A 14232-nucleotide genomic window follows, 5' to 3' on the forward strand; every position below is an offset into this window, starting at 1 on the left:
GCTAGGGCCTCTGTGCAGTGGCATTTTTAAGCTGTCCATGTGCTGAGCTACAATCTTACCCAAACAGCCTTGTGTTATTAAGACTTTCTCCTCTGCTGAAACTAAGCACAGCTTCCATATGGTGCAATTTAAAGCTGCTTCCATGTGGAGCCCATGTGTGTCTGTGCATGTCACTGCTTTCCGAGGCCAACGTGTTCATTTGCCTGGCAAATGGAGGCATTCTGGTGAGCTGTCAGCAAGGCCAATATCCACTTTACTGAACTGGAAAACAAAAGTCTGCTCCAGCAACTTAATAAAAGGCCTCTGAATATCTCAGCTGGGTGTTTTTCTCCATGAGTGAGAATGAAAAAAGTTAGCTTGACATTTAATCTTTAATATCTTTTAAAACTGCTTTGTTTTTCCAATGCAGCCTAGCACAATAGAGCTACATTCTTCCATATTTTTATCCCCAGTCTGATCCTACTCACCTTTCCCTCTGCCAGTTGTAAGCAATACCACCACGTGGACTTCCCCATCTCTCTGTAAATTATGTTTTTTCCCTCTCTGGAACAGGCAACCCTTCCCATTTGCCCTGTACCAAGCTAACACTAGCTATTTAATCACAGATGACACATTGGTCAGGAAATTGCTATAAACTGAACTTGATGCTGGTTTATCCCCAACTAGCCATGATTTTTTTCTAATCAAGGGGGTGGCTGTTAGAGATTGAAAACCTTGTAGATGTCTATATTTGCAGTTTCCCTAGGTAAAAAAAATAGCTCCTTGACTCTGAACACAGCTGTGAATTTTGCGAAGTATAGACAGAAAGCTAACGTGAGATACTGGAGGCACATACCTTAGGGATAATAACTCATCTCAGCCAGGTTGGGGAGGAAGGAAAATGGGGAGAAGCAGAGTTACATGCCATTTTGATTTGTTGGGAAACTTGCATCTTTCATGGATGGAAATAAAGTAATGAAAAGGTAGTCCCATTTTGTTCACCTAGAGATATATGCTAAAAAGTGCTTAATTGCAACACATCAAACCCAGTTAGGTCTTTTCTTGGTGGCTCTGAGAACACCCAGTCACACTGTCCCCTTTCTCATTGACTGAGGTGGCCAAGTCATGCCTATTGTTGCCTGTTTGGCCAAACAGAGTTTAGAAGCTGTGTTCTCCACTGACAGCTTTGGAAATGGTGAGCCTTGCCTTTTCTGCTGCTCTTCTTCAATTCTTTCCTTTGAAGAATCAATTCAACAAAAGAGGTTAATTAAATGGACTTGGGCATTCCCATAATATGACTGATGGTGTGGAGTTATGGGTCTGCCCCTGTGTGTGATGGGTCCAACTGGGATAAATTTAACTCTCCGGAGATTTATTTACTGGGTCAGTTAATCCCTTCTGGGGCTCCCGCCACATACAGTGCCACGGGTGTCCACAGGAGGTAGTCAAAAGGTCCACATGGTGGCATGATGGTGCAATCAAAGCTCTGCCTGTTTTTATGGGCAGTGCAATGCCCATAAAAATCAAGCAGAGTTTCCATCACACCATCGCAGCCACCATCTTGACTTTTTTGACCATACCCTACAGACACCCTTATCTATGCACCACCGACCCAGTTGTGTTGTGGGGCAGGGCCATTACCAGAGAGTGTTTGTATCCTTACTCCTAGTTCTTTCTATAGTCAAGTACTGTCATTGGTTATCTAGGGATTACAGATAGACTAGTAACAGAAAGGTTTATTTAATACTTAAGCCATAGATTTTGAAAGGTCATGAACAATTAGCTGAAGAAAACAAGCTCTGCTTTTCTTAACATGGAGGTAAAAGGGTTGGGTCTCCAGCAGTTCTCTTTCTCTTTCTTGCTGTCTCTCTCTGTAGTAAGTACCTAACAGCTCAGTGCTTCCCCTGCCGAACTTGCTAATCTAATTTCTCTTACAAAAATTGTCATAAAAGCGAGCTGCCTAAAATGTTTCAGCTGTAGGAACTGTCTTCCTTATAACAATGTACATGTTTTCTCTTTGGAAATAATTAAATTTCACGATCCAGAATTATTCAGCTTCTAGCTACTCATTTCTCCATGTATTCTACCCAAATAATAGTTTGGAGAGGGAGGAAGGTACTCATTTCTCAACATTAGAAGGGGGAGGGGAAACAAAACTACTCTTCTTATATCAAAACACTCCCAAATGTTCCATTGCATTATCATTTGTTTGTTTGTTTTTATTTAAAGAAAAACATTTCAAACCTCCAAACCTTCACGTATCTTCAGTACTAAAAGAAATGGGTGGGTGGGCGGGCGGGCAGGATGTATTATTTGAAAGTTTTCAGTGGATTCCGCTCCCCCCCAAAAAAGTTTTCCTAACTGTGATTTGCTTTCTCTGCTGTCAACGTTTAATATCAATATTAACACAATGTGTAGTCTAAAACTAGTTCCTTTGTAGTTTGCATGGGATGTGAATGCTGTCTCAACGTGCCCAGATCTAGAAAACCCATTTTACTACTGCATGAGCATCAAATCAGATGTCAGAAAATACATATTTTTGTGATAATTTGGTGAAACTGACCACCTACAGTCTCGGGTTGCAGTAGTGTGTTGAATGATTTTTTTTCCTTCTCTCTTTATACATATTTCTCTATATTTGGAGCTCTAAGCTTCTTTAGTATGGGCTGACTTTTATTGAGTACTTGCTCTCCTATCGCATGGCCTTGGTTAAGTGTTAGAAGTTGGACCTAGGCTGTTTTTATTAGTGTTTGGCTTTGTAATAACTGTGCATGCTCAGCTTCTGGCCTCATACCTAGCTTTATTCTCTGCACACCAGTCTTGAATAGCTACAGTGCTCAACCGAATTTTGGCGCACCCGCTTCCCCGGCAGGCTCCAATCCAGCCCGGCCCGGAGGATTTCCAGGGGCAAACAGCCCGGGTCCAGTTGCAGACCTCTACGGTACAGCCAGTCAAGACTCCGGTGTGGGTAACTACATAAGTGCTGCCAGCCCTCAGCCTGGCTCTGGCTTTGGGCATGGAATTGCTGTAAGTAGCTCTCTTTGTCTCCCATTTCTTATCTTGCAGAAGCTCTAGCGTGAATGAAGTCTGTTGGCACTGCAGTGCTTTGCTATGGAACGTATTCCATGGACTAATAGGTCTTTCAGTGCCCCATATTCTGGGGCCCTGCCCTGTCATGTGAATTGGACACTAAACTGAATCTATTTGTTCAGTCTCCCCCACACACACACACACACATGGCCATCTCCACTATAGATTCCATGTAACAGAGGGATCACATTTTGATAGAGATGGCATACTGTTTCTCTGGACTTGATAACACAACAAAATCTCATTCAGCCAGACCCCACATTCAGACGTTCTGCCAGAAATTGGATGTGTATTGGATTCCCTTATTTCAGTCAAATAGCAACTGAGAGATGCCCATTTAACAGAGGTTATACTGTATTTATATCAATGGAAGAAAGGAAAAACACAGATTCATCAAGCTGCAGAGCACACTAAATTTTTCTTTTCAATAAGGCGTGTGCTTTTCTTTAAGAATATCTGTAAAAATTTCTCTACATTAAACTTGGCCAGGTGATTCATCTTATTTTAATGCCTTTACAAGCAGTTGAAAATTATGTCAGAATCCTGAAAAAGACAGGAGGGCTTTCCAGAAATGAACTAAAACAACAAATAGTCACCCAAAGTCTCTCATTGGCAACGCCCACATCACAGCATGTCTTAGGAAGGCTATAGTTCTGGGTGTTCCTCAAGACACCCTTGTGCATTAAGAATCCAAGAACAGCTTAGTATAGCCATGCCTCGTCAGAAACAGATATATGCATAGACACAAGAATCATTTGTAGAAGCACTCTTACGACTTCAACATGGGAAGAAAGGAATGGCCTATAATTGCATTGTGCAAATTGAATGCCCACTTTAATCTTGGCCAGGCTAGAACTGAAGCATTGGTGTACTATTTAGCATGGGAAGTTGCCATGCCCTGCGTTTTAATAGGCAATAAAACACATGACCAGATTAGATTACTAGAGAATGGTTCTAATAATCCCAAGCAAAAGGACTTGAAGGGCATCATAACCTGCAGAAATGTTGGCAAGTTTTGCAACATACCTTTTCTCAAATAAGTAACAGAAATTGTTAACATTAACATGGTGTAATTACTAATTTGGGAGAAAAATTACTAATTTGGGAGTGGAAATTTTGCATAACAATTTTGCATGCAATGTTTATTTCCTCTAATTCTACTGTTTTCAAATTGTGTGTGTTAGCATGAATGTCCTGCATATCTTAGTAACTAGTTGATAAAATTATTTTAAATGAACTTTGAAAAATTTCACAGACATGCACATACATAGACATAGTTGTTTTTTTATCTCTGTGTGTGTATGTAGATATAGATAGATAGATATTTTTTATATGTGTTTGTATTAAACTTAAGTTTAATTCATTTTTAAAAATGCAGACAAGTTCCTCAAATGATTTTACTTGCTAAAAATAACACTGGCATACTGAATCCTTGTTTCATTTCATTCCCTTGTAATGTCATCTGGGTTACTGGTAAATCCCATTGGATCAACTGAATGGTGAAATACAGATTATTCTGTTAAGACCTACATCAATTTAAACTGCCATCTATCACCGCTTGCAACACCCCTCATTTCCATTTTTCACCTAAAGAAAAAGATTGGATTGTTCTCAAAAAGGTGTGTGCTGCTGACCTTTGCTGTGGTCTGTTTTCTAAAGAATCACACAGCAGTCAGCATTGTGTTTTGTCTGCACTTGTGTGGTCTTTTAAATGATTTTGTGTATATTGGAACAGAGCTGTCTCTTTAATTTCATGTTCAATAACATTTTTCAAAAAGTGTCTGTCTTTAATATGTTCACACCATCCATTTACTAACAGCAGCTTAAAAATATTGTTCCAAATTTACTTTTTCAGTGCCCCTAAATTTGAGCTTGCAAAGATGTTAGCAGGAACAGATGGCAACAATATTCATGCTAGCAACACCAATACTTTTGATAATTCATGAAAAAAAAGTAAATAAAAATCATCTCTTCCCATGTATCATATTAGTAACAATTGCAATTGTACAATTTTAGGGGCCTTTGATTGCAACGGCTTTTACAAATGGATACCACTGAAACGTTACACAGGGTTGGTTGCCATCTCACTTGGAGGTATATCAGTATATATAACACTTACATTTCCTACTCTATCCCTTCCCTCTTGTTGGGGGGGGGGGTTAAATTCTTATCCTTTTACTCTTCCTTTCTTTATTTTTTTTTTCTTAAACATTTTAAAATCAACCTTTTGGGCTGGAAACTTGAAAGGTATCCTGAAGCAATTCTGGAAAAAAAAAGTGCTTACAGTTCTGTCATTTTTATGTAATCACTGTTTATTTAAACCAATTCTAAATATTGAGGGTTACTCAAACATTTGGAAAAAAAATCTGTTTAGTCATGCGAATTTGAGAGAAATGCATTTTAAAATTGCAACGCTTCATTAAAAGCTAATTCATTTTATGCTAAAGACTGTAAGCACAATCTTAAAGAACAATCATGAAAATTAGAAATTTAAATAAATTTCAGCAGGTTAAAAAATTCACTTACTACAATAATGTATATTCTGGATCCCCACCTGTTTCCCCCTCTTGTACCTATGGCTTTTTACCACAGTATTTTTTTTATATTTCCAATTATAAATATTTAGTTTAAAACAGTCCCATAACCAGGCTAATATAAGGTAAATGTGAGAAATTGCTGCTAATTTTAAGTATGTACCCAACCTGTTGCATGAATTCTAATTTCCAAATCAAAGCATGACATTAAAATTATGATTGCTGAAACAAACACATTTTACATGTGTGAAGATGAACCCAATTCACTTAATTTGGGAATGGGCGGAAGGAGCTGGTCATGACCAAATGAGATTTTTAAAAGCTTCTAAAAGGTATGATGCTTTTGAAAGTAACAGTAGTTGTCTCTTGTTGAGCAACTGTTACTGTTGAAAACACATGGGATTTCATTGTTATGCTTACTATTAGGGACAGTACTTCTCCAAGCCATTGAAACCAAATACTTGTGACATTCACCAAATAAGATTCATGTGCTGCTGTAATGTACAAAACTTGCTTAGTCACTTAAGTATGTCTTTGGTGGGAGTCTGCCTGAAAGCATGTGCGCTGCATGAGTTCCAGGACTGAAGTGTAGGGAAGCAGGCAGGAAAACAGTAAATACCCCCCTCAGCGTAAAAAGGGTTTCTGTCCATCCATCGATATGCACACACTTTATGTATGTTTCAAGGAGTGTGATTCCTGATTAATCCTGATATAAACAGATTTGGTCTCTGATTTCTGCCAAAAATTGTCTGTTAATGATCCTCAAAGCAAGTCCCAATAATTTCTTGTTCCTAACATACAGATGTTAAATGAATGTTAAAAAGAGTCACAACAAGGCGAGAACAATGTTAAACAAATTAGCATAATGAATGCATTCACCTCATATAGCTATAATGATGATTGGCAAGCCAAGAAGCCATGGATGCCCTTGATGTTACTTTTCACAAGGAAAAAGATCCTTCTGGGAAGGGGGTTATTTAAAATGGCTATGCCAAGCAATTCATGGGCAAGATATACTGCAGCTTCAGTGACTGTTCATCCTTCTCTATTAGCCTTGTTGAGGATGTTTGTTGCCTCAGGAAAGGACTCACTACAGATATCCAAAAGTTGAGCAGAAGGTGGACAAGGCAAGGATGGCCTTTCCTAATACATTTTTAACTGGAACTATCCATCTCCCCAGCATGTGAGTTTCACATCTGTCACTGTAAACCAAGAAAAGTGTGCAGGGGAGAAGTTGAGATTAGATTAGATTAGATTAGATTAGATTAGATTAGATTAGATTAGATTAGATTAGATTAGATTAGATTAGATTAGATTAGATTAGATTAGATTAGATTGCTCTCCTGGCATTATTCACCATCATGTTTGAGGTCTCCTAGAAGCCTCGCTAAAAAGTGAGGCTACCAAAAATTCTCAGAGCCTAACTCAAAATCAACTTTTCAGCCCAGATCTGTTAAAATTATTGTGGCTTGAAATTCTGTTCCACTGTTTCAGTGAGACTTTAGCTCAAATTACTTTTGCCAGGATCTTCTATATAGCATTACATTATAAAAGTTTCCCAGGGGGCTTCTTGGTATGGGAGGCCTAAGTCTGGAGATGGGGAAAATGCTTCTTGCAGTGGTTCATTTGAAATGAATTAATGAATGAATAAAAGCACTGGGAGGACTAAGGCTTTTCTGGGGAACAACTGGATTTCATAGTTATTCGCATTATTATTGAAGGTATTTGTTCAAGCCATTGAAACTAAGTGCTTATGACATTCACAGAAGAGCCAGTTCTTCTATAACTAAGTTGTTATCATCATGCAGTGTAATTCATACCTTTTAAAAGATTCTTCATGGTGCAGTTTATAAACTCTATAATCCATCATGGATTAGCTGCGCATCGCTTCTAATTTCACATTGCTCCATTTGTTTTGGCTCACAATAACACAAGCCTGGAAAATGAAATGGCGGACTTACCAAGCAGATAATTTCTTAATTATTTTATGTGAGTCTGGTTCAGCAAACCACCCGTATGCCATTGTGCTCTTTCAACATGGTTTCAACAAAGCAACCTTAATTTTTAAAACCAGAATTTCTTGTGAAAAGCCTAGCTTCAAACTAGCCATCCCTCCCACCACCTGCACTGATGCCCAGCACTGATCTACCATGCCTAGCTTAGATCTTTAATTAAAATTCTATCGGGAGCATTATTAACTTCATCAATCTTTCTATCCAAGTTGTTTGCCAATCACAGTTCGTATATATATACCATCCTTCCCTAACTTGGTACACCTCCGGATATATTGAATTTCAACTCATGCAACTAAAAGGGCACTAAATTGGGGAAGATTGCAGTATACCTCTGCACAATCTGACCAGGTTGAATGTTGAAATGTATGTTTCCAAGTATAAAATAAAACCTCCCACTCCAATTTGGCATGATTTGGGACTACTTTCCATGTTTCATTTTAAAACAAATATTGTCTACCCATTCTCACCTCTAAAAAGAGAGCAGGTACAGTGTTTATCCAGCCAGCGCTAATTGAGGAGCCTTGTTGTTGTGGCATACAGGGTCTTGAAAGATGACACATGGTACATAGAAGGCTTCTGTTTAAGCAGGTCAGAACATTCAGAGTGGCAAAAGACAGCAATATGTAGAATTAACCATGTGAAGTGGTTTGCCTAAACGTTTCAGTTTCTCTTCTTTTTGAAAAAAGTCAAGAATATTTGATATTTGTGACATTATGGAAAGCTGTCAGAAGCTTGAGGGGTAGTTGGCAGATAAGATCCTAGTAGTGATCAGAAAAGAAAGGGACTACTGTGCCCAGAAAAACTTATTCTTAATGGGTAGCATAAATTAATTATAGGTAGTCCTCACTTAACAACCCTAATTGGGATTGGAATTTCCATTGCTAAGTGAAGCAGTTGTTAAGCAAAACATCGCATGACTGCACTGGTTAGCGACGGCAGTTTTGGCAGTCCCAGTTGTGATCGTTAGTTGAGGACCGTGCAGTCGTTAGACTTCTCCTGCCCAGCATGTGGGAGGCGCTGTTTAGGGCGGCAGCGGAACCGGAGGAAGCAGAGGGACACAGCCTTCCCGGAGGTGCAGCATACACTATGCAGCTCATGTTGGAAGCAATCCTGGAGAACTGGCCACTCCTGCGGGAGGAAAAGCATACCCAGCCAAGGCAGATGCTGGCCCTTCATGAGGCCTTGCAGGAAGAAGGCTGGGCTGAGTGAGCAGAGGGCCTGTGGGCTTCAGCAAGAGGTGGAGACAAGCCCAGCACCAACAGAGACTACATGTGGCTGATTCTTCTGGAGCACTTCCAAAACAAGCTGCACAGCACACACTGTGCCTCCAGGAAGCCTTAGCTCCTCCGTTTCCTCCTGATCCACTGCCACCCCAAACAGTACCTTCCACACAGCCACCACCTTCACCAGGGGAGCTGCCACCTGTCTTGCCTTGCCCAGCGATAGAGCAGGCTGTGCCTCACCGTCCCATCCCACTGTGCTCTCCACAGTCTGTGGGCTATCACTCCTTGCTCCAGTGGCAGAAGTCAGGGCTCCTCCGCCCACACCACCACCCTCCTCCTCTGCCAGCTGTGTCCTGCTGCCTCTTCCCTGGCTGGGCTTGACAGACTCCCTTCGGCAGACAAGGTTCCACCACCCTGCTGCACTCACTGCGCACGTCCTGGGGCTGTGCCTCACTCAGCACCTGGATCCTAGGCCAGCAGCGGGAGGAAGAAGACGGCCTAGGTCAGCTGGGGGCAGTGACAGCAGGGGGTGACCAAAAGGGCAGAGATGAGGGAAAGATAGGTGGGGGGAGTTGAAGCAGGGGCAGCAGTTCGCGCAGGGCAAGAGAACATGACTGTGGGGTGCTGCAACAGTCATAATGCAGGCCAGTCACCAAGCACCCAAATTTTGATCACGTGACTGCAGGGGCATTGCAGCGGCCGGAGCTTTGAGGACCGGTCGTATCTACCATTCATTCAATGCCATTGTAACTTTGAATGGTCGCTGAATGAATGGTTGTTAAGCAAGGACTACCAGTATATTCATATGCAGTATTTATGGATGTCGTATATTCGCCCCACCCACCTATCTTCCCCCCATCTCTGCCCTTTTGGTCACCCTATACTCCACAGCCACTGCCTAACCCTGCTGCCCCTGCCACCCCCAGCTGACCTTCACCATCTTCTTTCTCCGCTGCTAGCAAGGCACGTCCAGCCAAGGTAGCTGCTGGCCTTCCGCAACACCTCACAAAGTTTATATTTGCTTATTGAATTTATCTCCTGTCTTGTGATTCTCAGCAGTTTATGTGATTTGCAAAAATTAGAACATCCATGGGGTATAATTAAAGCAACAAAAATAAACTAAATCATAACATTAATGACCAGCATATAGCATAACAATAACAACAAAAATAGAAAGTAGAGAAGTAAAAGATGGTGCAGTAGGTAAGCATCACTTGGACACTCTAGACAGTTTAGTCTTTAATAACCTTCTGAAAGTGTCAGGCCTAGCCCAAGGAACTCCTGGAGACCGTCCAGGTTCAATCAGCAAGGTTTATTAGCTAGTGCTTATTTACAGAATCTTCTCAGACTGACCAGCAGTTCCCAGGCACAAGTCTCTACTATCTTCTGGAATGTTTAGGGATGCGCCAGCTTCCTCCGCTTGTCTCCAGAGCGTTGCTCTGGAGACGAGAGCTCCGTTTTCACCCCCCTTCCTCCATTCCAGTCCATCACAGAAAGCCAGCCAGGAGGTTGCCAGCCTAATCTCCTCAGGGATGCTGTTCCACAGCACTGGGGCTGCCCCGGAGAAGCTGTGCCTCCTAGCTTTGACTCTCCTCCCTCCCAGAAGTGTGGAACTACAAGGAGTTTCTCCCTCAGTGATCTAGTAGGTGCAATCGATACAGGCCAGAGAAGGCTGTCCTGCAGGTAACTGTTGTAGAGACCTAGGCCATTGGATTAGTTTACGGTGCAATGTATTGTGTGAATCTGTTAAATATAAATCTCACATGAAATAAACGTGGAGTAAAACTTGTGTGAAGCCAGAAAATGTGTTAATTCAGATATCAGGTTGAGCACATTGTGTGCGTCCTACTAGGACTCAGAAGATGCATGTTTCTGAAGGTTGAACCATAACCATTACATTTCTCTTTTCTTTATCTTTCATCCACTGTAGAGTATATCTGGATGTCCAGGCAAGACAGGGCGAAGTTTCTGAATGGTTCCATGTTTAGGTGACACGTCTTCAGACTTTGACCATTGCACCATCATCAGTAACCCACACAAACTGGAGGTGGCACTCAGTGGATTTGGGTTGTCCAAAATCGGTATCATCTCATGAACCTGCTGTACTATATAGAACAACAGCTTTTTAAAACAAATGTGTATATATATAATCCATTTTTGTTCATGTTATTATTTTTCTTGATGTTTTTTTCCCCTTTGAGATCTATTTTAATCACTTTTTTGTAGTATTTTGACATAGGCTTATAATCAAAGTAGATCTGCTACTTTGTGTATTTAGGAAAACCCTAACCATACTCTAACTCTATATCTTAAAGGTTTCTTTGCTTTGCTTTTTAATCCCTTTCCCTATTTCTTTCTTCTTATATATTTTTGTTGCTGAAATGGTAACATGATTTTCAGTTTATTGGTACCAATTCTGAAGTTGAAAGGCTTTTTCAGGTGGAATTTAGCACACGCTGAATTTAGAATTAGAGCAAGCAAGAAAAGTAAGTGGAAATACTCTCTTTTATGCTGGATGGGAAATAGGAGGCTGGCTCAGTAGCAGGATCTCTAGCAGTTCTTTTTATTAGTTAACCTAATTATATCTATTTTCGGCAATAAAGTAAGGACTACAAAGTTTTTTGGGTCCTTTTTCTATAAGTGCATTTTTTTTGTTGTTAAAAAAGAGGCGATAAGGTTTTTTGAAATTGTGAAATCTAAAAATAGTAATACTGTAAATACAATTCCATTAACTTGCATATAAACTATTAAAAAAGAGAAATTGTAATATTTTTGTGATGGAGTCAGATTAAGGCAGTTTCTGTACTGAATGGAAGAAAAAGATTAAAATTAGGGGCACACATCCCAACAGAATCTTCTCTCCTGCAAGTTCTTTTATACGAATGGGAAGCGTGTGAGGGCATTGAGGTCCTTGCCCAGTTCCCATTTTTCTCGCCAGCGCACGCAGGGAACATTTCCGCTGGATTGTGCCCCAATGTTTTTAAACTTGTGAGATCGACTGCCAGAGCTGGCCCGTAGCAGTTAGATCAACACTGTTTAGCTTGCTCTGTAGATGTTAGACCTTATAACTGTACTAGCGTCATACCAGCATATTAACTAGACCTCTGTGCACAGCTTTTAAAGTAACAGTCTAGTTACATTTTTAAGTTAAAAAAAAAACTGCTTTTCCCAAGATTGAAAAAGCTACATTTTTAATATTTAAAAAGGTATTTAAAGTTTCAAGCACACTTTTTTTAACCATTTAGATCACCTGACTGTCCATCCATCTCCGCCAGCCCCATTGCCTGCAGCCCTCGCACCAAGCCAGTCTTGACGTCTTGGAAGCTCCCAGCTGTGGGGAGGGGCAGATAAAGCATGCATCTTCTCACCTTTTACCCATCTTTTTTCCATTCTTTTCTAATTCACAAATTAGAAAAAGCAAAGGTTTATTTTAAACAAATCGTTACGAATACCTCAGTGCTACAAGTTTGTCACCCTAGACGCAAGAGAAGCTTAATTTATTGTAGATGAAAACAGATTTGAAAAAAAAAATGTATAAAAACATCATTGCACTGTGACTGGTAGGGGAAAACTGACAATTTCCGATTTGCACATGTTTAATGTTTGGCTGTTATATATATGGTCCTCTGCTGGGGAGGAGACTTATGAAGGATATTTTTTAATTTAATTTTTTAAATATGGGTCAAATAGGCTGGCAACAGCAACTCCAAGTACAACACAGTAGGTGATATTACAAGCATAACTATAGTGTGGATATATTCTTTTTTTAAGCATTAATATTGACAAGTTTTATTAATATTTTTTTAAATTGTTACGTTTATAAATTTGGTACTCTAGGTACAGCCAGAATAAGACACTGAATGAGACATTTGTTAAGAGAAAAAAAAAAGCTGCTGCACTCCTATTTTTGTAAAATTTTACTAACCAGTAGGCTAACATAGATGTTCAATAGACAAGTTAGAGCAAAGCATCTTCGATCACTCACAGAGGCACCATAATGCGAACTGTAAGGAGGAGGAGAAGAATCCTATTCCCCCATTTTTAAAATAGACAGCAAAAATAAGATGTTTTGCTGGAGGGGGATGGCTGTTGTAGGTTTTAAGTTTTTATTTTCTTATTTGAAAACAACCAGGTTTAAAAGCCAGAATGCTGGACGCTTTTTAAAGATATTGAGACTTGATCAAGTAGTACACTAAAAATAATAAAAATGAAATAAAATAATAGAAGGAATTAATCCCAAACTAATTCCCTGAAACTTGAGTGTGTTTTTACAAAAAAAAGAAAAAAAAGAGCGAGAAAAAAAAAAGAAAAAGTCAGGGATTTTTTTTTATTATTATTACACTTTAATCAAGATAGGTACCATCCATGTGCAGCCTATCAGGAGTTCCTGGGGGTGAATTTCCTTTTAAACGATGGAGCTCTCTTTGATTTTCATGGAGCTTCCCTGGTGGAGTTTCTGGGAACGTGTGCCTGTACTGTAGACTATCATGTGTTCCTCCTCCTCCTCCTCCCTCAGTCCCTGGCACCTCATAGAAGATTCTTTGTTGATCATTGTTGTATGTTAATAATGTATAAAAATGACTATCTTGTAAGAGTGCTGTCCTGATTCTAGTGTAGTGACACCCCTCCACACACACCCTTTCTCTTCTCTTCCTCTTCTAGTACATATTGTAGTTGTATTGTAATTAAGGTTAAATACATAGATGTAGTTATTCAGATTTAGGACCAGTAAGGATAGAACTTTCTCTTATTTAAGGCAAAAAGAAATGCTAATAATTTGGGGGCAGGTTTTTGTTTTTATTTAATTTCGTTTTTTGCTCTTTTTCTTTCTGCTGATCTCACGTGGTTTCAAACTAACCAAAGGCTTCACAATGTAGAAAGAAAGAAAGAAAGAAAGAAAGAAAGAAAGAAAGAAAGAAAGAAAGAAAGAAAGAAAGAAAGAAAGAAAGAAAGAAAGAATAAATGCTGGCAAAACTACTGCAGCATTTTGCAGATTCCCCCACCCTTCAACTTTTATAAAAAGGGTGTGCCATACTACCTTAAATGCTAATGCTAGATATGCAAAACTGGATTTTTTTAGTTTATTTTTTAAAATAAAAAAGAGGGAGGCATGGTATAATGAAATGATTTTGCAAAGAGAAAAAAAGTATTTTTTTAAAAGAAAGGATACTCTGAAGAAAAGTAGATAATCTCTGTGAATATGTTTTAGATAGTTCTATACCTTCTGGGAAGCCCCTGTGGCCCAGAGCACAACTTGTGTGGAACCTGGTATGTTTTTTAGGTGGCTGCCTAGAGTAAGGTTCATTTTCTTCCCTCACTCACCTAGAAGTCCATATTAAACAATTTGAGAATTTGTTTTCATTTTGGGAAATTGATTTTAAACACAAAAGG

At 39.7% G+C, this 14232-nt stretch overlaps 1 protein-coding gene across 10 annotated transcripts in view; it reads left to right on the forward strand.

The window, feature by feature from the left end:
• MSI2 (musashi RNA binding protein 2) overlaps window positions 1-14232 on the forward strand; it is a 509931-nt gene that overhangs the window by 493745 nt on the left and 1954 nt on the right. For 6 of the 10 annotated variants that reach the window (XM_088152519.1, XM_088152521.1, XM_088152524.1 and 3 more), the window contains 3 exons: window positions 2798-3006; window positions 5086-5163; window positions 10772-14232. The exon at window positions 10772-14232 is cut by the window's right edge and continues 1954 nt beyond it. In XM_088152519.1, the coding sequence (XP_088008645.1) occupies window positions 2798-3006; window positions 5086-5127 (251 nt within the window). In that variant the 3' untranslated portion in view covers window positions 5128-5163; window positions 10772-14232. The remainder of the gene's footprint in view (window positions 1-2797; window positions 3007-5085; window positions 5164-10771) is intronic. The other 4 variants (XM_088152522.1, XM_088152526.1, XM_088152527.1 and 1 more) reach the window with 2 other exon arrangements.

Source organism: Python bivittatus, unplaced genomic scaffold (assembly GCF_059951505.1).
Source record: "Python bivittatus isolate LINGU-HERP-01145 unplaced genomic scaffold, Pbiv_v1 ctg000690_np1212, whole genome shotgun sequence".
Classification (NCBI taxonomy): Eukaryota; Metazoa; Chordata; class Lepidosauria; order Squamata; family Pythonidae; genus Python; species Python bivittatus.